The sequence below is a fragment of the Chinchilla lanigera genome, unplaced genomic scaffold, assembly GCF_000276665.1.
Source record: "Chinchilla lanigera isolate Chin_1 unplaced genomic scaffold, ChiLan1.0 scaffold00035, whole genome shotgun sequence".
Classification (NCBI taxonomy): domain Eukaryota; kingdom Metazoa; phylum Chordata; class Mammalia; order Rodentia; family Chinchillidae; genus Chinchilla; species Chinchilla lanigera.
The window spans coordinates 3,555,918-3,579,103 of NW_004955436.1; the positions used below are offsets into that span (position 1 = coordinate 3,555,918).

At 39.1% G+C, this 23,186-nt stretch overlaps 1 protein-coding gene and 1 long non-coding RNA gene across 2 annotated transcripts in view; one reads left to right on the forward strand and one right to left on the reverse strand.

Annotated features, from left to right (window-relative positions):
• LOC102016844 overlaps positions 1 to 390 on the forward strand; it is a 14,922-nt gene extending 14,532 nt beyond the window's left edge. The window contains exon 3 of the long non-coding RNA XR_001234977.1: positions 103 to 390. This is a non-coding gene — a long non-coding RNA (uncharacterized LOC102016844). The remainder of the gene's footprint in view (positions 1 to 102) is intronic.
• Positions 391 to 17,259: 16,869 nt separating this feature from the next.
• On the reverse strand, positions 17,260 to 17,963 carry LOC102026349 (adenylate kinase 2, mitochondrial-like). The gene is made up of 2 exons (XM_013516592.1): positions 17,763 to 17,963; positions 17,260 to 17,640 (listed from the first exon to the last, which is right to left on the reverse strand). The coding sequence occupies exons 1-2, from the start codon at positions 17,961 to 17,963 to the stop codon at positions 17,260 to 17,262; spliced, it is 582 nt and encodes a 193-aa protein (XP_013372046.1).
• Between the last annotated feature and the right edge of the window lie 5,223 nt (positions 17,964 to 23,186).

The window sequence follows — 23,186 nt, forward strand, 5'->3', positions numbered from 1 at the left end:
TGCTATTTTGTAAAATGTTGTCGGTCTGTTAGTATTTTCCTCCTTTTATTTCTAAAAAAAAAACAAAAACAAAGTAGCACTGAATTGTCTTTCTTCCTGCAGAATCTCTGGTGAGCTCTAGGAAATCACTAGCTACTTGTGAATCAAACATCCACAAGCAGTGTGCTGTGCACCAGCTACCTGGCTGCATGCGAGGGCTGGCACTGTGTACAGGAAGACGGAGGAAAGACGGCCACCACTAGCAGCTCGCAGTCTGCTCAGGCTGACACAAAGCAGAGGGACCTGTAGACAAAATATTCAACAAGATGCTACCCATGGTCTCAGACGACTCCCTCCACTCCTAAGAACCCTTTGGGAGAATTTCACTTCAATGTTCATCTCAATAAAAATAGACTGATTTTTTTCAATTAATCTTGGCTTGTAATACTTACATTCTAACTGAAGCCGTTCATAGTATGAATTTTTTTTTGTTTGTTTGTTTTTGTTTTTCTCCGGTACCAGGAACCAAACTCATGAACTTGCGCTTGCCAGGCAGGCGCTTTGCCGCTGAGCTAAATCCCCAGCCCCCATAGTCTGAATTATTGATCTAGGCAATATTTATGCATTTACTTCATTCAAATCTATTTTCTCAGTAATTATGTTCATATATAAATTTAAAATAGCCTTAATCTTGTGAAATATTTATTGATTTTCAAATTTATATATATATAAACAATAAAATTCATCATTTTCTTTCATTTACCAGATACTTTTCCTGTATGTTCTAACCAGAAACATTAGATAACTCATTTTAAAAATAGCAAGGCACTAGAAATCATTTCCATTGGAAGAAGTAATCTATAAAATATAATTTGGTGATGTGACATGTCCTATGGAATCTCTATTCCTATGGGATCCTGCATAACCTGATAATGCTAGCAGTATCCTGATAGATTACAAAATTGTAGTAAAGGGGCTGGGGATTTAGTTCAGCTGCGCAGCACCTGCCTGACAAGTGCAAGGTTGTGAGTTCAATTCCCGGTACCAGAAAAAAAAAAAAAAGAAAAACAGAAAAAAAAAAAAGACAGTATTATAGTAAAATATTAGGAGTACTGCTATAAGCATGCACTGAGTAATGTTTAAAGCCTTTTTTTTTTTTTTTTGGTTTTTCTCTGGTACTGGGAACTGTTTAAAGCCTTTTTATCATTTCAAGAAACTTATTTGCTATTAAGCAAGGTCAGCTATAAAATATACATTTGTTACAACTAGAAAAATCCTATAAGAATCATTTTACAGAGTTTTATGACATAAAAATCATTTGACCTGTTAAATATGATAGCTTGAATACATCTACTTATTTCTGCCTCATACGAAAATGCCACTAAAATGATAAAGAAATAAAAAAGAACATAAACCCATAAAGACAATGAGAACATGAAGAGTAAAACAGAATATTTTGTTAGTTCAAGTGTGGAGGCTACAGGTGAGGGTTTACCTACTCAGTTGTAGGCTAAGCAATGTGGGAAGGGATGCAGCTTGAAGGATCACCTCAACCTTCCACTAGCAAGTATATTTTAGGAACAGCACACGGCTTACGTGGGTAAGAATTTGCCATGAGTTGAGCTATTGCATACAAGAAGGCAAATAGTGGATGCCTTATGTCTTCTGAGAATGAGCAAGCTTCATTTCACAGGAAACTCTCAAAAGAGTTTACATGTTCTCTTAGCATGGGTAAGGAAATATTCTAAATCACACATCTCACAAGATTTCTGATCATATGAATATTTCAGACCTTATCGGACATATTCAGAGGAAAAGCCCTCCCTCTGGAAGGCATATAGGCGTGTTTACTGAAATGTCAAGGACAAGCTAACTTGAGAAGAAGCCCTATTTATTTGAGGAGAAGTAAGCAGGAAGACGTGGCTCCCAACTCAGCCAGTGTCCCCTACGCAGCTGTAGCGCTCTATGTCTTCACAACACGGCCACATCACGGTGACTCCCAAAGTTTTCATCTTCTGCCCTGTCATTTTGCCTGCACCACGGTGACTCCCAAAGTTTTCATCTTCTGCCCTGTCATTTTGCCTGCACCGTACACTCATTTACAACTACCACCACATATTTCCAACTCGGTAAATAATAAGGCTTTTGTAAATTAATGTTTCCAAATCAAACGTGAAGATATTCTATCTCTTCTTCCTTTCCATGTCTTTTACATCTCAGTGACTAGCCTACTTCCAGTTGCTCAGCTTAAAATCTTGAAGTCACCCTGAGCTCACTGGTCAGCCATGGGCCAGAATAAAAGTATGGGGACAAACTGCCAGCTCCACTATCCAACAAGCATACCCAGAGTCCATCCTTCCTCACCACATCAAAGGTCACCACCTCCATCCTCCCCTGCACACTCCAGCCCTGACGGACCTCCTCCTGGATATTTTTAGACACAAGTACACATTCTCTTACCCGAAGGTTTTTGACATTTTGCTTCTATGGCTGGAATACTCTTCCCTTTAGATGTTCCTATGTCTCATCTTCTCACGTCTTTTAGAGTTATACCTCAGTGTCAGTAAAGAGGGATTAGTAAAGAAAGACTTTAGCTGACGATGTTATATTTTAAGAAATAGCAAGCAAAATATAGTACCCAGTCATTCCTCGCAAAGTTCTCTCACATCTGATTATTTCCTATGCTTAAAGGATCATCCCTCTCCTTTGAAAATTTTAATATTAATTTTTACCTCCATTTTAATTCCATGACATTTAGAATGTCATGTCTATTGTACCCTCTTTGCTGAGGGGAAATTTCCAGTTTAACATTCTACCACATCTGTTTCATGATATAATTCTCCACCGATAAGGTCAGTTCCATAAGCAGGGTCCTGCCTGCACATGGCCTTCTAGAATATTTGTTGAAGGAATGAACACAGAAGAAAAGTGAGGAGATTACTCACATAACAGTGATGGTGGCCTAAATTGGAATACAGGGCAGAGTAGTCCTGGGATGATTTCTGCAATACAAAAATGGAAAGGATGAATAAGAGGAATCCTTCTACCCTACTTTATGACTTGGTTGCAGTTGTGGTGGTGTTAGAAAGAATTAGCAATAGAAATGCAGCAAAACAAAGCCAACAGCAACAACAAAAGGATCACAGAAAAAAAAAATCGTGCAGAAGAATGATTGCGCTCATGACACACGACGTGGAGTGCAGTTAACCGGTGTTTCACTGTCACAGAAACAGGAACGATAGGTACTGATTTCCCTAAAAAATGTGGTGTATAAACAGGGTGTGGAGAGCAGTACGTGTGTTACGACGTCTTTGGCTTCACATTTGGAATGAGTACGTGCTTAAAGTTTAAAACAATCAGGAAAGCAGATATATGTATTTTAAAAAACAGAAATATCTGGGCTTGAGGGCACACACCTGTAATCTCCACTTGGGATAACCATGAGTTCAAGGTCAGTCTGGACCACAGAGTAGGACCCTATCTCCAAAAACAAAAACAGCAACAGAAAAACCTACAGATAAATAAGAAAATAAAAAATTAAATATTGAGATTGCTTAACTCTCAATAAAATCGTATCTCAAGGGTAGGGAGAAAAACGTCTAAGAATTAATGTGACCAGAACTGTGGACAGAATTAAACTCGTGACCCAAGGTGCTATTGTATTCACTTTGAATTCAGCAACCTACTAAAACCTCCTCTGCATCCTAGTAGTTCACCTCTAACGTTTTCCCCTTGTGTGTTCATTCAGGTCATCTGCCAATGACGGCAGCTTTGTTTACTTTCTGCAGGCCAGAGGCCCTTGACTTTCTGTTCTAGTGCACTGGACCTCCATTCCGTGCGACACACGGTGACCACACCCCCAGTTCCGGTTTTATCCACACCCTGTGCTCGGGAAGGTTGTTCCCCTGGTCATCCTCTAGGAGCCAGGCAAGGGGAAAGGTTCAGTTCCAGCTCACCTGCCACCTTCACATTGGACAGGAGGACCAGTGTTTGCGATTAAAAGCTCCACCCTGGACATGCCTGAGCTTCCTTTTTCCATTTCTCCATTTAACTTTAGGTTCGTGTACTTAGATAATTGGCCCAAGCGTTTCTTACTTTACTGTCAGTTCCCTGATGCATTTAGTGAAATTTAATTGGCTGTGTTCACCAGAAATACTTGCTTATTTTGATTGGAGAGTCAACCTAGGTCTCTAACCTTCCATTTTACCAAAAACAGCCTGATAAATTTTAGAACAAAAATAAAAACAAGAAACAGACAAGGCTGCTGGTTCTTCAGACAAAGTACAAGCACTAATTTAAGTGTACTGTTTGAATTAAGGTCAGTTCCCTAAACAATTTTAAAAATTTTTTCAATGTAATAATACTGCGAGAATATTTTGGTTTTAGCTTTTGGTTTTTTTCACTCTTTCCAAAAAAAAAGCCATATATAACATCTTCTACAATAGCTAACAAAAATATGGGAACAAAGCAGATTACATTTGCTGCATCTTGAGGGTATTTCTCTTAATGAAAACTTGCATTTTTCAAGAACAATTATCCCCATGCCAACACATGTCCCACCGGTGAGCTACTCATCAAGTTGTGAATCAGAATCACCTAAACAAAGTTCTCATGATTGGCTGTCATGTATCAAAAATAAGGCAATGATGTCACAGCATTTATCAGAGAGATATTTTTTGTATTTTTGTTTTTATATCACTGAAGATTGAACCCAAGACCTTGTGCTTGTTAAGAAACCTCCTATCACTGGACAACATCCCCAAAACACCATTCCCTTCCTTTTGATTTTATTTTTATTAGTGTATTTATTTGAGACAGAGTCTCACTAATTTGCCCAGATGCCCTCGAATTTGTGATCCTCCTGCTTCAGCCTCAAAGTAGCTGAAACTGCAGGTGTACACTGCCATGCCAAACTTAATATTATTCTTTGATAGCCTGTTGGATTTCCTTTTCCAAAGTGAGAAATCAGAAGCCTCGAATGGATTTCTTAAGCCTGAGTCATCTGTAGGAAAACAGGTGCAACTCGTGACTGTAATGTTAAGTGAAATAAATCAGACACACAAGCTTAAATACTCCATGATTTCTTACATGAGCAATCCAAATAATAAATAAATTAAAGAGCAAAATAAAGATAGATAATAGGGAGTAAATAGAGAGATTTAACAAAATGGTCTAGGAGATGGAGGAGGGGAGGGCAGGAAAGGGAACATAGAAGAGTGAGGCGTTATCTGCACGCACCAGCCCCCCACCCGTACCAAGTGAATGCCATCATCGTGTACCACAGAGGTGGACTCATAAAAATTAAAAATATTAACCTTACAGGCATTTGCTGTTTTATTTTTAGAAGAGCCAATTGGCATTCATGGAATTTTATCTACTTTATATTGTTTATTCTATGGGTATGGCCTTCATTGTTTGTTTGCTTTGCTACTTAATTCAATATTTGCTAAACAAAATAGGGCTTTTGAGTCGCATTTTATTGCAAGTATTATAACTGAAGTTACCAAACTTGAATTATAAATTTAAGAGAGGAAAATAGTCACTAAAATGAATGGTATCAATGATAATCTTAGTAACTGTAGAATAAATTAGAAAAAAATAATTTATTGTTGAAAACTTCCAGTTTCCAGAAGAAAGAATTTGTTCTGTATTCACAGTACCCAGAATTAACTCTAAAAGGGAAGAATTTAAGTATATATGAAGTCAATTATAATACAGAGGGATCTGAAACAGTACAGTACTTCCTAGTTGCATCAGAAGGAGGATGATATGGGGAAGAAAAAGATCAGTTTTAGAATTCTGTTTTTTTAATATTGTTTTAAATTTATTTTAAAAATAAAAGAAGGAAAACATTAACAAACAGACATCTGTTTTCAAAATAGCATAAGAACAATACAAGCAATACAGACTTACAGACAAAGTGGTAGGAAATTAACAATGGTTGTTGTATTATGTATTGATATCTTCAAAGTAGTTTCTCTGGAAAACAAATAGCGACATCCAAGACTGATCAAATAAGTAATCATTAACTTTTCCTTTCAGTAAAGAGATAGAAGTCAGTGGTACAATTATGTTAGCTATCCTGTATATACATACATACATAGTCGGTTTTAGAATAGCTCTGTGGTTTGTATTTCAGCAATGCCCCTCATTAGCTTCCTGGCATTAATAACTGGTTCCATTTCCTAAGCTGTGAAAGGAGACAGTCCCTTGGTCACAGTCACCCTTGGTACAGTCACCCTTGGTCTCCATGGAGATTAACTCCAGAACTCCAGAATCTGAAGGTGCTCACACCCCTACAGAATACAGCACAGTAATGGTGTATAACTGATACTTGTGCACTTGACACCATTTCTCAACTACTTACCACACCGAACACACTGTAACCAGTCATGTAAATGGTTGCTATGCTGTATTGCTTACAGATAACAAGAAAAATGTGTGTAAGAATACAACTAGTCTTTTGGTCTTCTTAATCATATCTTTCTCAGTGCAGAGCCAATTTTTTTTTTTTTTTTTGGCAGATATTTTCAACCTACAATCAGGTCAAGAGTCAGATGCACAGCCCTGGATTGGGAGGGCTCACTAGTGCCGGCTCACAGGTTCTCGTGCGGATGAAAAGGGATGGAGGGCTGCAGCAGCCAGCAGGGTGGCCAAGCAGAGCCGACACTCAGCAACAGTTTCTTCCCTCTGCTCCCTGCCTCCTTTTGGATCCATCGTTTGAAAATTACACTGTTACCATGGACACTGATTAGGTTTCCACATCTGATGTTCATCACTGCTGTTTTTCTTCCTGATAGCACTTCTCTCCCAGACCCCACGCCACCTCTCCAGTTTCCGGCCAAATGGCAAAGGACTATTACTCAGTAATAACACAAAGCTCTTACTGTGGTCATGAACCTCATCACTGCTCCTGGTTTCTAGACAGAACATGTATTTCAAAGTAAAATGGAATTACACTCTAGCCCTGGTCTTAACTTCCACATTGGTGCAGGCCAAGTATCATCTTCCTGGTTGGTGGCAGTGGTGTTTTGGAAGGGCACAAGATCCTATCATACAATGGGCCTGTGAGGAGCTGGGACACAATAGTTACTCTTGAATAATTCAGAACAATATAAAAATATACAGGCTGACAGCACAGAAAGTAACTTGAAATAATTTAATAAGTTGAGACAACAGCCTACTCGTTTATATCACATTTAGTATTACTCCTTTAGCAATTGTACAAGTACTTTGCAATTCCAGTAACATGAAATAGTCAGCAATTCATGTATAGCAGAAATGAAAAACTACATTCACACTCATTCTCTATCATTCAATGTATAATGCCAAGAACACTAGTAGTAAATGGATAAAACATTCTCTCTGCCTGTATTTTTAAAAATCTATCATGTCATGTGTAGTTACAGTATAAAATGTGATGCTGTGGGATAAATATAAATAACAAAAAGTGCAGCAAGTGAATGCATTCATCATCTCATATAGATACCTATTTTTGTTTTGTTTTTTTTATGGCAAGATTAATAAAAGTTATTCTTTACTACGAATCTTGTATACTGTGCAATTTTCTCATCTATAGCCTTCTGCCATGAAAATATTTTCTCCAACCAGGGGTGTAGCTCAGTGACACAGTGCCTGCCTGGCAAGTGCAAAGTCCTGAGTTCGATTCCTGTTACAAAAAACAAATTTTTTTTTTGAAAACTAAAAGACTAGTTGTACTCATTCTTTATTGTTGAATAAAAAAGTATCTTGCAGTCTGACAATGAAAACATTTTAATCTCATAGTTTTTCTTAAAGTCATAATCCAGACATGACTAGACCAGGAAATAATTAAATATACAACATAAGGGAAAAAATATCAATATGAAAAGACATAAACGTCCACATACAAAAGTTCTTACATTCTGTAAATGATGAATGAAAATAATAATTCATACCGAATACATAGGGACACCCTAAGAAGGCAACTTCTGAAGGGAAAACAATTTTCAAGTTTCAAATACACACTATCAAATACCTGTGGGAGTAGAAAATGACATTTTCAAATAAAAAAGTTCTCAAAAACTTTACCTTCCATAAATCTTTTGTTAGAAAGCTACTGCAAGATGCTCTCTGCCAAATTAGGTAATCAATCAGAAAATAAAACACATGAAACCCAGAAAACATAAATGTTACCATGGCACATTACAGAAAGACGTAATCAAATATACCCACCAGTTCACCATTTTCTCTGTAGGTTTATCTGTACCTCTTTTCTTCCCTCTGACTTTTGTTTGGTTATAGCTCTAGTTTTCCAAAAATCCAACTGTAACACAAAGTACCCAAGAAAAACCCAGTAGGCACAATTTTTTCTGTTTCACTTGTAAATTCTCAATACTAAGGGCTAGCAACATTGCTGAGGCCTAGAGCACTTGCTCAGCATGCATGAGGTACAAGGTTTCCCAGCAAAAACAAGTTCTAAACACTGAACGATGATAGGTGTCCAGATTTTTCTGCCTATCAAGGGACCACAGGAAACAAGCGTGGTTTCCCAACTTCATCATTTCAACCAGAAGTGACAAGTACAATTTCAAAACGGGGCCTGCACGTGGGAGTGATATAGAAATACCTCACTCATTATTCTTTATTCACCAAACTAATCTGATTCCATTCTTACCAAACTACTTCTTTTTAAAGTTTTATTTTTAATAATAACTGACTTGAAAATCTTGAAAATTTAATGTATATATTTGAAGGAGCCTTGGACATACACAAACACTATTGATCTCCCAGTCCCTTTTTAATTATTTGGCTTACCTTGAGGAAGCTTTCCTTCAGAGAGAGAAGGCACTAGCCATGTCAAGTTACGTATCTCCTTGTGAATTAATAAAGTGACTTCAACAACACTGGCAAAAAGAGAGAAGTTGGAGAGGATCAGTCTATAAAGAGAAAAACAGAACAGATAAATGACAGAGAGCATTAGAAAATTGCCTGTCTTCCCAGTTCTTTGGAGACTTAGCTTGGCTCCTTGAAATTCCTTAGATGAAATTCTCCTGTAGCCTGTGGATACATCATATTTTTCCTTGATCTTTTCTGAGTAAATTTCTAATTTTTCAACTGTAGTATGACAAAAATGTTGAAAAATGCAAAAGCCCAAAACACCAAGTGTCAGACGCTGGAACTGGGTTGTGTGGTAAATTCCCAGAGGTCCTGCCTGTTCTTGGAGGCTCTTGGGAATCAGCCCACCTTAGCTAATATTCTCTGACAGAATATTCATGGCCTTGCGTATTCACACAAAGTATCTCCAGTAAAATTCTATAGTGCCATCACTGTATAAAAGAAAAAAGAAAAACTACACAAACCCCAAAGGTTTTAATTAGAAATAAAATATGAAATGTTGCTGCTTAAGAGTTTTCAACCAAGGGTTTCATTTTGGTAATTTGTGAGGAGATCTGAGTAGAGAAGTTTGAGAGATTCAAGAGTTAAAGACCAGGAAGGCATGGAAGTGGTATGAATAAAATTCCAATCAACCCAACACTTCCTGATTTTACAAATAGTAAAGACGGTGGTAGAAGGTCACATGTTTAATATGGCGTGGGCATCACATGCTTCCTGTGAAGCTTTTCTCTAAATCATGCTAGGCCTTACTTCAAATACTGATATCGAATGCAACAGTGGTTGTCCACATTCAGTACAACTGTGATGGCTGGCAGGAGGGAAAAGGCAGTATGGTATTCTCAGTGCAATGTATCAACCATAACATAATGGAAATTCACACTATTCTCATATCAAATAGTTAATTTATTTTATCAGCATTGCATTAGTTTTTCCTTAGCTTGGTAAGTTTGGGAAGGTTCTCAGTAATTGATAATGTCTTTAAAATTTTTTGATAATGTCTTTAAAACTCTGTACTGTCTCCAGTAACTAGTGACCTAAAAATATGTGACTTTACAAATCAGCAAACCAAAGAAATAAGTACGTATTCTTATTTCTTTTGTCACTTGCTTCTTAGCCGATGTCTACCAGAAGTCTGAGCCTACTTTTTTATATTAGGACAGAGTTTTCTGAGGGCAAATGTTGCTGAGGTTTTATGGCATCTTAGGTAAATCTTTAAGTATCATCATTTATTTTTTCAACAGTGCCAGGAGGACCTAAAGGAAAGATCTGAATTCTAGTGAAGAAAATACTGCACTATCAGGGGTGTGGTAGATGTTTTAGAGCACTGCGGATGATTTCAGGGCCTGTGAGTAAACAGTAGATGACAAGTAGTACTTTGTTCCCTGTGAATTCAGACTCTTACTTTTTCTGGGAAAAGTTATTCACAGTCAAAACATTGCCCCAACATGCTGAGAAATACTGGTGGGGTTGTAATAGAAAAGGAGAATTGCACAAGTAATAATTCAATGATTTATTTTTTTCCCCAAAGGTTTAATCCTGAGACCTATTTTAAATTGTTTCCTAAGGTAAAAGAATCAGACAAATAATTCTTTCTGATACCTAGCTATCAAGGCTTTGAATACATGAGAAAAGTACTAAGCTGCAGCAAATAAACAATAGGTGAGTTTTAAACTCCTCCTATTTATTGTGAATATTTTTTGTTTCAGAGAATCAATATATTTCAGAAAACTGCTCAGTAAAGAATAACAACATGGCTCAAAACATTCTCCTAAATATCCAAATGAATGTTCAGGAGACCTGTGCTTAGCCTTTCTATAATTTGTAAACATAATCTAAAAGAAGTGTCAGTTCTCTCTGTTTGTCTGTCTGCTGTGTGTGTCTGCTCTGTCTCTGTCTCTCTTCCCCAGCACTCTACACTCTCTGAGTGTCTCTGTCTTTTATTGTTGGTATAGACTAGTGACACATAATAACAATTAAATTCACCTTGGGAAATGGTACATATCCATATTGCATCTTGATTGTTTTTACCGCCCCTTTCTGCACCTCACACCTTCCTCTCTCCCCCTTCCACAGATCCTCTTCCACCTCCAGAAGGTCTGCCTTCTTTTGTCCTACTCCCCAAGCTGTGGTCCACCTCTGCTTCCTGGAGGAGTCCTCTAGGTCGGATGCTGCCTCTGCTTGGCTCACCTTGGGGAAGTCAGGGCTGGTATTCAAGGCACTCCTTGCTGGGCCAGGGCTGGGCTTAGGGTGAGGGAGATGTGATGCCCAGGGTAGAAAGGGGCATGGTGAGGGCCAGGTGGAGCCCAGGTGCCTGCCGGCAGGGGTTTCTGTGGTAGAAGGATGAGCAGAAGGTGTTCTGACAATGACATCTCCCATGATCCATGAGCAGCCCCAACCTTTGGTTGTCAACTGCTATGGCTGTTTCTGGATGTCCCCCAAAACCTCATGCAGTAATAGGTGGTGAGTGCTACCTGCCCTAACTATCCTGGGCAGGTACTGCTACCTGCCCTAACTAAGATATAATGGATAGAAGGAGATGATCACCCCTAGTTGCTTTGCTATCTTCTGCCTGCCATGAACTGTTTCTCCTCTTCCATGCCACCCTGCCTTGGAGCCAGCTGATTATGGACTGAAACTTCTACAAACTGTGAGCTAAATAAACCTTACCTCCTTTAAAAAAAAGATACTGTCTAACTAAATACTACTTAATTCTCCATTTCACATACACAAATACCTTATATCTTTTTCCAGAATGTAGCCTATAATTTCAACAATCCAAAGTACTTACCAATGAGCTGGGCATGGTAGCACATGCCTGTAATTCCAGCGTTTGGGAGGCTGATGCAGGAGGATAGTTGTGAGTTTGTGACCAGCCTGGGCTACCAAGTGAGCTCAAGGTCAGCTTGAACAGCATAGTGAGACCCTGTCTCAAAAAAAAAGAAAGTACTACCCAAAGCTCAAATGATCCAGTGTAGGCATGAAAATTCAGCTGTGATAAAGTGGCTGAAAATGAGAGCTATCACATAAAAAAAAAACCCAGAAGATCCCACTAAGAATACCATCTTTAAGGACGTTTCTCTTAGAAAAACCTGATTTGCAATGCTTCTGTTTGCATACATAAAAGTTGAGAGCAGCCAAGTTCCATGAGAAATCCTGCTGTACGTTACAAAACAACTGTGACACCCAGAATCAAAATACATGACAGATGTTTTGCAGGCACTTGGACAGACAGGAGAATTCTGAGACGGAGGCGCTTCCACGCTCTGCAGGCTCTGCGGCAGCATGGATGGGCAGCCCTGCTTCATGTGGGAGGCTCCAGGAACAGCCTGTCCACGGCCAAGAGTGCAGCTGTGCACACTTGACTTTGGGAGCTTGGATTTGCAACTTCCCCTTTAGGTGTTGAGTTCATCTAGGTATGAACATCTCCAGAATGAAGACACAAGCCTTCTCCTCCTCCTTTCAACTTTGTTGCAGAAACACAGGGATGGCTGGGCATTCGCCCGCCATGTGGCCCATGGACGCTTTTGCTTTGATCCAGATTTCTTTGCTTCCTCACCCTGTCTCGTCTCATGACCAGGAACCCACGGAGGCTGTGACAGCCAAGGCAAAAGCAGGACCAAAGCCATCATCCCCCAACTGTGGCAGCTCCAGCCCGGCCTCATTTTTATATTTGAGACTCAAAATATTTGCAGCTATTGATTTATCTTCACTTAAAACCCAGACGCTTCTCAAATGATTATACAAACTGCAACATAATTCAAAAATTATTCCTAACTTGGAAACTCATTTTGGAGTCTACTTAAGGCAAGAGTATAACATTTTCTGACTTGGTAATAACTACATGTTATTCAAAAGGATATATTGGCAAAAAGATACATCAATGAGGCTGGAGAATAAATAATTTCCTGTGATAGCTATTATATACTTTTGCCTTTCTGAACTTCCCCTGCTTTTTCTATGCTCCAGTAAAGTGTTTCAACGTATCAGGAATTCTCCCGACTTTACAGCCATCTGAACATAAATTCCCCAATTATGCCCCAGTTCATAAAACAAAGTCATAAAATGATCAGTTACTTAAAGAGGTATTCAAAGATTCCAAAAGGACAGCTCACCTGATTATTCTGATGAAACTGAATTTTAGTATTATTTTATAATCAAAACTATTATTTTATAATCAAATTTTGAGAACAAAGGAACCACATGTTCAGTCATACCCATGATCCATGTATAACTACTTTAAGGTATAATGCAAATCACTACTTTTTGAGCAGAATCATTTGATCATCAATTTCTTGCTAAAATTAGACTTAAATTTTGATATACTTTCCTTATATCAAAAGAAAACAGGTATTGTAATTTTAGCTATGTGGTGGGAAAATGAAACTAAATATTTGCATGTATGGCTGTATAACCACCATCATGCTGGATTTAAAGGATTTCCCATTGTCGGACACAGTAATGCACACCTACAGCTGAACACGAGAGGCTTGATTTGACTCACAGTTTTAAGGGATAAAGTTCATGGTTAGCTGGATTCATGGCATAAAGGGCAGTGAGCATGGTGGAGCACAGCGGCTTAGTTTACGGTGGGCATGAAGCAGGGGATGGGAACAGCCTCACAGAGGAAGGGCCTGGGACCAGACCCTGCTCCAAAGCCATGCCTCCGGGAGATCCTTACCCAAAAGGCCCACTGACTGCTAATACCAGGGTTTGCAACTGTGTCCTCCCTGCACATGCCCTGCACCGCCTGCGGTACTAGAGCAGGCGGTCCACGAACTGGTGGCACTGAGATTCGCGTCTGGGCTTTACTTGAGCACTGACCTCCTGGAGGTCACAGACACGGGTGGTCAGTGATCACCACCAGTGCAGCCCATGTCTGGCTCATGTGCACCCCCCGAGCTGCCTGGAGACACAAAATCAGGCAGTCCAAGATCCGCTGATACCACGGTTCACAGTTGAATGCCCAGAGAACCAGGTATTCCCCATCTACTTCCTGGGGGCAGAGCAGGCAACCCACAACCCTGCCACCATTAGAGTCTGAGTCTCAGCCCTCCGTGTGCCTGGTGCGGACAGGAGATCCTGACGCAGAAGGCCCGTGAACTGGGGTTCACGTCTGGGCCCTCCCTGCGCATGCCCTGTACCACCTGAGGTACTAAAGCAGGCGGTCCACGAACTGCTGGCACCGAGATTCATGTCTGGGCTTTACTTGCACCCTGACCTCCTGGAGGTAACAGACATAGGCAGTCGGTGATTACCGCTAGTGTAGCCCACATCTGGCTCCTGTGCATGCCCTGAGCTGCCTGGAGACACAGAATTGGGTGGGCTACAAACTACTGACCTTGCAATTCATCTCTGGGTTCTGCCTATGCCCTGAACTGCCTGGAGACACAAGACCGCTGGTCCGTGATTGTGCCACCAGTGCAGCCCACTTCTGGGTTATACACGAGCCCTGAGCTGTCAAAGGACACTGAATCTGGCTGACATCACAGTTCACATCTGAGACCTGGGAGAACTAGGTACACTTCACCATCTGCCAGAAGATCCGAGACTAAGCAGCGTATCTCAGCAGTCACTGAAGAACAAGCCTGACCACCAGGAAAACTAGGGTCACTAGCGACTTTTGCTGAGCTGCCAGAGAAGAAGGAGACTGAACTTTCTGCCTCTGATATCAAACATGACTTGACGAAGGACTAAAACACAATCTCAGAATGCCACCACACTCAGAGCAAGTCCAGGAGACACTGACATAGGAGAACTTAGGAGACACACACATGAAATTACTAAAATGATTGCAGTGGAAGTAAAGAAACAGCTCCATCAGGACATAGAAGACATCAGATCAGAAATAATCTCTTAGACAAAAAATGAAATGACAATAATAATGAAAGAATTGCTCAGCACATCTAAAGAAATATATAAAAAAAATTGATGAGTATAGGAAACATATGGAAACATTAAATGAACAATATAGAAATGAACTAGAATGCATGAAACAGATTCAAAGAGACATCCAGGAAATCAAAACTTCCACTGAAAGCTGGCAAAACCGCTTGAATGAAGCTGAAGATACAATTTCAGATCTTGAAGGCAGCATGACAGCTAGTAATTATGAAAGAAAAGATCTCTTAAAATCAACAACGATCCAGGAAAAATCAATTCAACAGTTGAGGCAAAGAGGGATAATGTCAGACAAAGCCAGCAATTAAACAGGTAGAAAAAGTAGGAAACCAACAGCAAGTAAATCATATGACAATGATAAGCCAACACATATCAATTATAACCATAAATGTAAATAGCCTCAATTCACCAGTCAAAAGAAACAGACTGGCAGAGTGGATTAGGAAACAAAATCCAATGACATGCTGTATACAGGAAACACATTTTACTCAAAAGGAAATCCATAGATTGAAAGTCAAAGGATTGAAAGACAATTCTCCATGCAACAGGAACCCAGAAAAAAGCAGGTGTAGCTATTATGTTTGCACACAATGTAAACTTCAAACCTACAACAATCAAAAGAGATAAAGAAGGTCACTATATACCTCTTAGGGGAAAATTGCAAAAGGATGAGATAACAATCATAAACATGTATGCACCAAATTATCAGAGCTCCAAACTATATAAGACAAATCTTAACAGACATGAAAACCCATATAATTAATAACACTATTGTAATAGGGGACCTCAACACCCCTTTGACACAAAGAGATAGGTCAACTGAACAAAAAATCAGCAAAGAAATAACAGATCTGAACCAAATCTGTGAACAAATGGACTTAGTAAATATATACAGAGTGTTCCACCCCACAACATCAGAATACACATTTTCTCTGCTGCACATGGGGCTTTCTCTAAAATAGACCACATTCTGGCTCATAGAGCATACCTACCTAAATGCAAAAGAACTGAAATCATCCCATGAGTATTATCTGACCACAGTGTAATGAAATTGGAAATTAATGATTAAAGGAACTCCAAAAAATCCATAAACACTTGGAAATTAAACAACCTGCTGAACAATTAATTGGTCACAAAGGAAATTAAAGAAGAAATTTAAAAATACCTACAAACAAATAAAAAGGTAAATACAACTTACTGGAATCTGTGGGATGCAATGAAAACAGTCCTCAGAGAGAAATTTATAGCAGTGAACTCACACATAAAGAAAACAGAAAGAGGACAAATAAATAGCCTAATGCTGCACCTCAAACTTTTAGAAAAAGAAGAACAAGTCAAGCCCAAAGCCCAAAGAAGGGAGAAGATTATAAAGATTAGGGCAGAAATTAATGCAAATGAAATTAAGAAAACCCTTCAAAAAGTAAATGAATCAAAGAGTTGGTTCTTTGAAAGAATAAATAAAATTAATAAACCCCTAGCCAACTTTATCAAAAAAGAAAGAACTCAAATTCATGCAATAAGGAATGAAAAGGATGAAATTACTATAGGCCCAACAGAAATTCAGAAGATCATTAATACTTACTTTGAAAATCTTTACTCCCATAGGATAGAAAATTCAGAAGAAATGGACAGATTCCTAGATATGTATGTATTACCAAGGTTGAATCAAGAAGATATAAAAATCCTGAACAACCCAATATCAATTAATGAGATTGAAAACGTGATTAAAAACTTACTGACAAAGAAAAGCCCAGGTCCTGATGGATTCATAGGAGAATTTTACAAGAAATTCAGAGAAGATATAATACCAACACTCCTCAAACTCTTCAGTGAAATTGAAAAGGAAGCAATTCTCCCTAACTCGTATACTGATGTCAAAACCAGAGAAAGACCCAACCAAGAAAGATAACTACAGACCAATTCCCTAATAAATATAGATGCAAAGATGCTCAATAAAATACTAGGAAATAGAATGCAGCAAATCATCAAGAAAATCATACACCACAACCCAGTAGGATTCATTCCAGGAATGCAAGGATGGTTCAATAATTGCAAATCAATAAATGTTATACACCATATCAATAAAGCCAAAGACAAAAACCACATGGTCATCTCAAATGGTGCAGAAAAAGCTTTCAACAAAGTCCCACATGCATTCATGATAAAAACTCTACAGAAAATAGGAATAGATGGTCTTTACCTCAACCTGATCAAAGCCATCTATGACAAACCAACAGCCAACATCATACTAAATGGATAAAAACTGAAAGCTTTTACCTTATTTTTTTTAACATCAAGCAAAAGCTTTTTAATCCATGCATCAGAGGATCTTCTTGCAAGCCTGAAAAAGGAAGCATCTCTCTACCTGCCCTGCCATTCCCACCCATCCTTTTAACAAGGGTAAGAATAAGAAAGATTCCTTTTTGACCCTAACATTAGGTAAACATAACCAAGTTTTTACATGTGGCTTTGGAGGAGGCTTCTAGGATGCTTGCAAACACAGCATCAGGGGTCAGGGGTCTGGGAGGCATTGATGGCAAAGTGGATTCCTCTTTTCCTGTAGTAGTCCACGAGTGGGGTAGTCTGAGTGTGGTAGGTTTCCAGGCAGATTTTCAAGGCTTTCTCATTATCATCTGATCGATGGATCAAGGAATCTCTCGTGATATCATCTTTCATGGGCTCCTTTGGGGGGTTGAACTCCTCATGGTACGATCGGCCACTCTTGGGGTGAATCAGCCTTCCAGTGACTCTTCGGATTAGCAGGGAGTCTGGGATGCAGAACTCAATAACAGAATCAAGTTTCTCTTTCCTCTTCTTCATGAGGTCATCGAACATTTCTGCCTGCCTCACGGTCCGAGGGAAGCCATCTAGAAGGAAGCCATTTTTTTTTTCTTTTTTAAATTTTGTTTTTTTTTTTTCTGGTACCAGGAATGGAACTCATGACCTTGTGCTTGCCAGGCAGGCACTGTGCCACTGAGCTAAATCCCCAGCCCTAGGAAGACATTTTTACAGGAAGGGGCCTCCAAATTCTTCTCAATGAGCTCCACTACCATTTCATCACTCACCAGTTTCCCAGCATCCATAGTTGCCTTCAGCTTTTTTCCAAGCTCTGAGCCAGAAGCTTCCACATCCCTCAGCATGTCCCCAATGGCCAATTGGCAGACACAGAAGTTTTCAGCTAACCTGGGTGCCTGGGTGCCTGGGTACATTTACCAGCCCCAGGGAGCCTAGCAGCATGGCTCAGATGCCTTTAGGATACTCGGACTCCACTGCCCATATGGTAGGAGCCATGTCTGCCAAACACTCACCACCAGCTCTTGCACACCTCCCAGGTCCAGCACTTCTAAGCTTTTACTTTAAAATCAGGAACTAGACAAGGATGTCCACTGTCACTACTCCTGTTCAACGTAGTTCTGGAAGCATTAGCCAGAGCAATTAGACAAGAGAGAGATATAAAAGGAATAAGGATAGGAAAGGAAGAATTAAAACTATCACTATTTGCAGATGACATGATACTTTACATGAAAGACCCCAAAAACTCCATAAGAAGACTCCTTGAATTAATCAACAAATTCAGCAGTGTAGTTGGATACAAAGTCAACACCCAAAAATCAATAGCATTCCTATACATAAACAACAAACAGACTGAGAGAGAAATTAAGGGAACCATACCTTTCACAATAGCATCCAAGAAATCAAAATATTTAGAAATCAATCTAACAGAAGAAGGGAAAGATCTGTTCCATGAAAACTACAGTACTCTGAAAAAAGAGATCAAAGAGGATTTCAATAAATGGAGAAATATTCCTTGCTCATGGGTAGGAAGAACCAACATTGTGAAAATGGCCATACTACCAAAATTGTTATACATATTCAATGCAATTCCCATTAAACTACCATTACCATATCTCATAGATCTAGAGAAAACATTCCTTAAATTCATTTGGAACCAGAAGAGACCCAGAATAGCAAAAGCAATCCTGGGCAACAAAGACAAGTCAGGTGGAGTCACAATCCCTGACCTGAAATTATACTACAAAGCTACTGTAATAAGATCAACCTGGTACTGGCTAAAAAACAGACCAGAGGATCAGTGGAACAGACTGGAAGACACAACCACAACCACAAACACACTCAGCCACCTAATCTTTGAAAAAGGGGCCAAACAAACTCACTGGAAGAATGATAGCCTCTTAATAAATGGTGCCGGAAAAATTGGCTTGCCACCTGCCAAAGACTGAAAATAGACCCAAGTCTATTATCATGCATGAAACTAACATCAAAATGGATCACAGATCTCAATATTAAAACAGAAATACTAAATCTATTGGAAAAGAAAGTAGGTAAAAATCTTGAAGACATAGGGGTAGGCAGAGAGTTCATGAACAAAAGCCAAATTCAAATGAAATACTTCAAAAAATCAACAACTGGGATCTCACCCTACTGAAAAATTTCTGCACATCTAAAGAAATCACCAGCAAGTAAAAAGAAAACCCACAAATTGGGAAAAAATTTTAACTGACTGTTGCTCAGACAAAGGTCTTCTATCTAGAACATATACAGAATTAAAACACATCAGCCCCCCCAATTCAAAGACCCAATCCAAAAACGGGCAGCTGAGATGAATACACGCTTCTCAGATAAAGAAATACAAATGCAGATAAATAAATGAGAAAATGTTCAACATCATTAGTCATTTGAGAAATGCAAATTAAAGCAACATTGAGATTTCATCTCACCCCAGAAGATGGCTATCATTAAGAAATCAACCAATAACAAATGCTGACGGGGCTGTGGAGATAGGAACTCTTCTCCACTGCTGGTGGGAAAGCAGACTGGTGAAACCACTGTGTTTGTTTGTTTACTTTTGTTTTTTTCCCGGTACCGGAAGTTGAGCTCACGACCTTGCACTTGCCAGGGAGGCACTGTGTCGCTGAGCTAAGTCCTCAGCCCCTGGTGAAACCACTGTGGAAATCAGTTTGGAGATTCCTCAGAAAACTATATCTAGAGGTCCCATTCAACCCAGCTATTCCCCTTCTGGGTATTTTCCCAGAAGATCTGAAAACATCATATCACAGTGATATATATGCACCCATGTTCACAGCAGCAGAGCTTGTAATTGCTAAATTGTAGAAGCAATCCAAATGTCCATTCACTGAGGATTGGATAAGAAAATTGTGGTACTTTTATATAATGGAATATTACTCAGCTATAAGGAAAGATAAACTTGAGGCTTTTACAGGTAAATGGTCACAACTAGAGACCATACTCACAAGTGAAATAAACCAGACTTCCATGTGTAACCAATGTATTTTCTAACTAGTATAAGAGCCTGAAAGAGTGAAAAAAATTAGGAAGTATGATAGACATTGTGAAGTGAAAGATAAATGCTCAAAAGTAAAGAGCAAACTGGGATGAGGGAAAAGAGGAAAGAAAGAAGGGAAAATTATGTATGTATGTATGTATATACAGGATAGCTAACATAGTTGTACTGCTACTGACTTCTATCCCTTTACTGAAAGGAACAGATAATGATTACTTATTTGATCAATCTTGCATGTCTCCATTTGTTTTCCTGAGAAACCACTTTAAAGATATTAATATGTAATACAACAACCATTGTTAATTTCCTACCACTTTGTCTGTAATTCAGTATTGCTTGTAATGTTCTTATGCTATTTTGTAAATAGATGTCTGTTTGTTAATATGTTTTCCTTCTTTTATTTTTAAAATAAATTTTAAAAAACAAAACTACGCCTCCATGACCACTCAAACACACCCAGGAGTGATAACCCCCTGGGCATTTCAAAAGCCAACTGAGTTGACATGACTAAGTTTAGTCATTACACATATATTCTGATTTTTCTATTTTACAGCTTTTTAAAAAAAAAAAAATAAGATTTTCACATCATCTTTCTTTCCCTGCCTATTCTCAACAGTTAATTCTCTGTGACCTCTTGGATGCCTGGGCTTCATGCAACAAGTCAGAGGACCAAGTGAGGTAAAAATGAAAAGGGGCTACTTTGCTTTACATGGGAAAAGACAGAGTAGCTTCCAGAAGAAAAATGCTAATCTTACAGGAAAGGGGATCAAGAAGAACGGCAGTGGGTCTGGGCTAATTTTAGGGAACATTTGGGGGAGTTATGAGGATGAGCATTCAGGAGCTACTATATGATGAGTGATGAAAGGAATCAGAGGGAACTGGAGGTACTGTAACAGAAAGACGTTGGTGGTGTTTTGCATTTTGTTTTGTTTCTTGTGGTATTGGGGATTGAATCCAGACACGAACTACATCCAATCACTTTTCTTTCCTATGTTCAGATAGGTCCCTCTAAGTTTTCTGGGCTGGCCTGGCTGGCAGGATACTTGGTACCCTCCTGCCTCTTCTTCTTGAGTAAATCTGATGTTTTCTAAGAAACACTGATAAATTGCTTTGCTTTCCAAAATTTTAGGGATGATGTCTTTTGTTTGTACTTTATGTACTGTGCTCAGGTTGACATCTGAGAGGGAGCAATGAGGCCAGATCTACACAGACAGCAATATAAATGGTGCAGTGTTGCTCCATTAGGCAGTAGACATTTAATCTGTAATTTCAGCCAGATGTGATGGCACAAGCCTGTAGTCCCAGCACTTGTAAGTCTGAGACAGGAGCATTATCACATGTTCAAGGCCAGTACAAGGCCAGCAGGAACTACATAACAAAACCTTGTCTCAAAAACCAGGAGTGGTTTAATAATATCCCTTAGTTTTTGTGGGCTGATCAGGTCCACAATCTCCCAAGTGAGTGTATGGTGAAGGCTAAATAAAAGAGGCTAATGAAATGATTTCAGGGCTCCAGGAGGATCAAAGCCCTCTGGCAGAATTTTAGATTCTCTCAGGGCTGAGACCAAGACCTTCTCTGGGTGGCCTGAATTTATTTGATTATCAGAAAAAGGGAGAGGAATACTCAAGAAGAGTGGAATTACTCACTTCTCCATATAAGGTATTAAATTAATCCTTAGTAAGGATGAAGTATATCCACCCAGGAGTGAGATGCCTGAAGCTACAGTCTTTATCTAGTTGAGATCAGATCCAGGTGTTCTTGGCTATGATCTTGTCTTATACTTTGAGGCTTTCTGACTTCATCCACCATTACAGCTGTAGTGATCCATCCTCACCTCAAAGTTCAACAGATTTCAAGAAAATAAGATACATTTAGTAGCAATGATTTTTCAGTCATTTAAGTAATGATTGATTGTGGCAAAAATCATCAACTGATGTAAAAACCTTAATGAAGAACAGCATATATACATTATTTCAAAGCATCTCTTCACACAACTTTTTAATTGACACAAAGTTTTTATATATTTATGAGGTACCTTGTGATATTTCAATACATGTGTACATTGTGTAATGTTCAAATTAAGGTAAGCATATCAGTCTCTTTGTTCATTATTTTTGCAATGAAAATGTTCACCATCTTCTCTTCTAGATTTTTTGAAATTACATCATATTATCATTATTCATAATTGCTCTGCTGTGCAATAGAGCAACAGAATTTATTTCTCCTGTCTACCTGCAACTTAGTATGCATAGACCAAATTTTCCATGTCACTCCCTCCCCTGCACCCTCCAATCCTGGTAAACTTTACTGTGCTCTCAGCTCCAGTGAGATCAACATTTTACCATCTGCATATGAGTGTGATTATGCTGTATTTATCTTTCTGTACCTAGTTTACTTCAACCAATACGTTGCAAATGACGGGATTTCACCTTTATGTAGAGCTGAAGGGAATTCCACTGTAAATATATATACATAATATATGTATATAATTTTTGTATTTTCTTTAACCATGCTAAAGTTGTTAAGCATAAGGGTTGATTTATTGGCTATAATAATAGTACTGCAAAAAACATAAGAATGCAGATATCTCTTCACCTGACTGATTTTATTTCCTTTATATATTAGGGTTCTCTCAAGGAGCTGAATCAGTAAAAAATGTCTAATTATCCATGGAGATTCATTAGGTAGCTCACAGGATCAGAGGCAGGAGAGTCCACACTGGTCATCTGTGCCTGGACAGCCAGAGGATCCAGCAGTTGCTCAGCACAAGAGGGAACCTGCAGAACAAGAGGGGTCACAGATGCAGCACCAGCCCAAGGTCAAAGGCCTGGAAGGTTCCTCGAGAGTCACCTGCATGTCCACTGTGAAAGGCTGAAGAAGCTGGAGACCGCTGTCCAAAGGCAATGGCAAAGACTGGAGCTCTTCCAGACTGAGAACACTTCCTTCTTCTTTCCCTTTCTTTTATCCTGTCCATGCTACCCTATTGGTGTGTGCCACCCACATGCACATGGGTCTTTCCCTCAGTTTGCTGGTCCTGGTTAGGGACTCTCCATCAGCCAGCTAACAAACCTCTGCTCATGCCTGCCTTTTTGTTTTTCTTGTGAGTGCC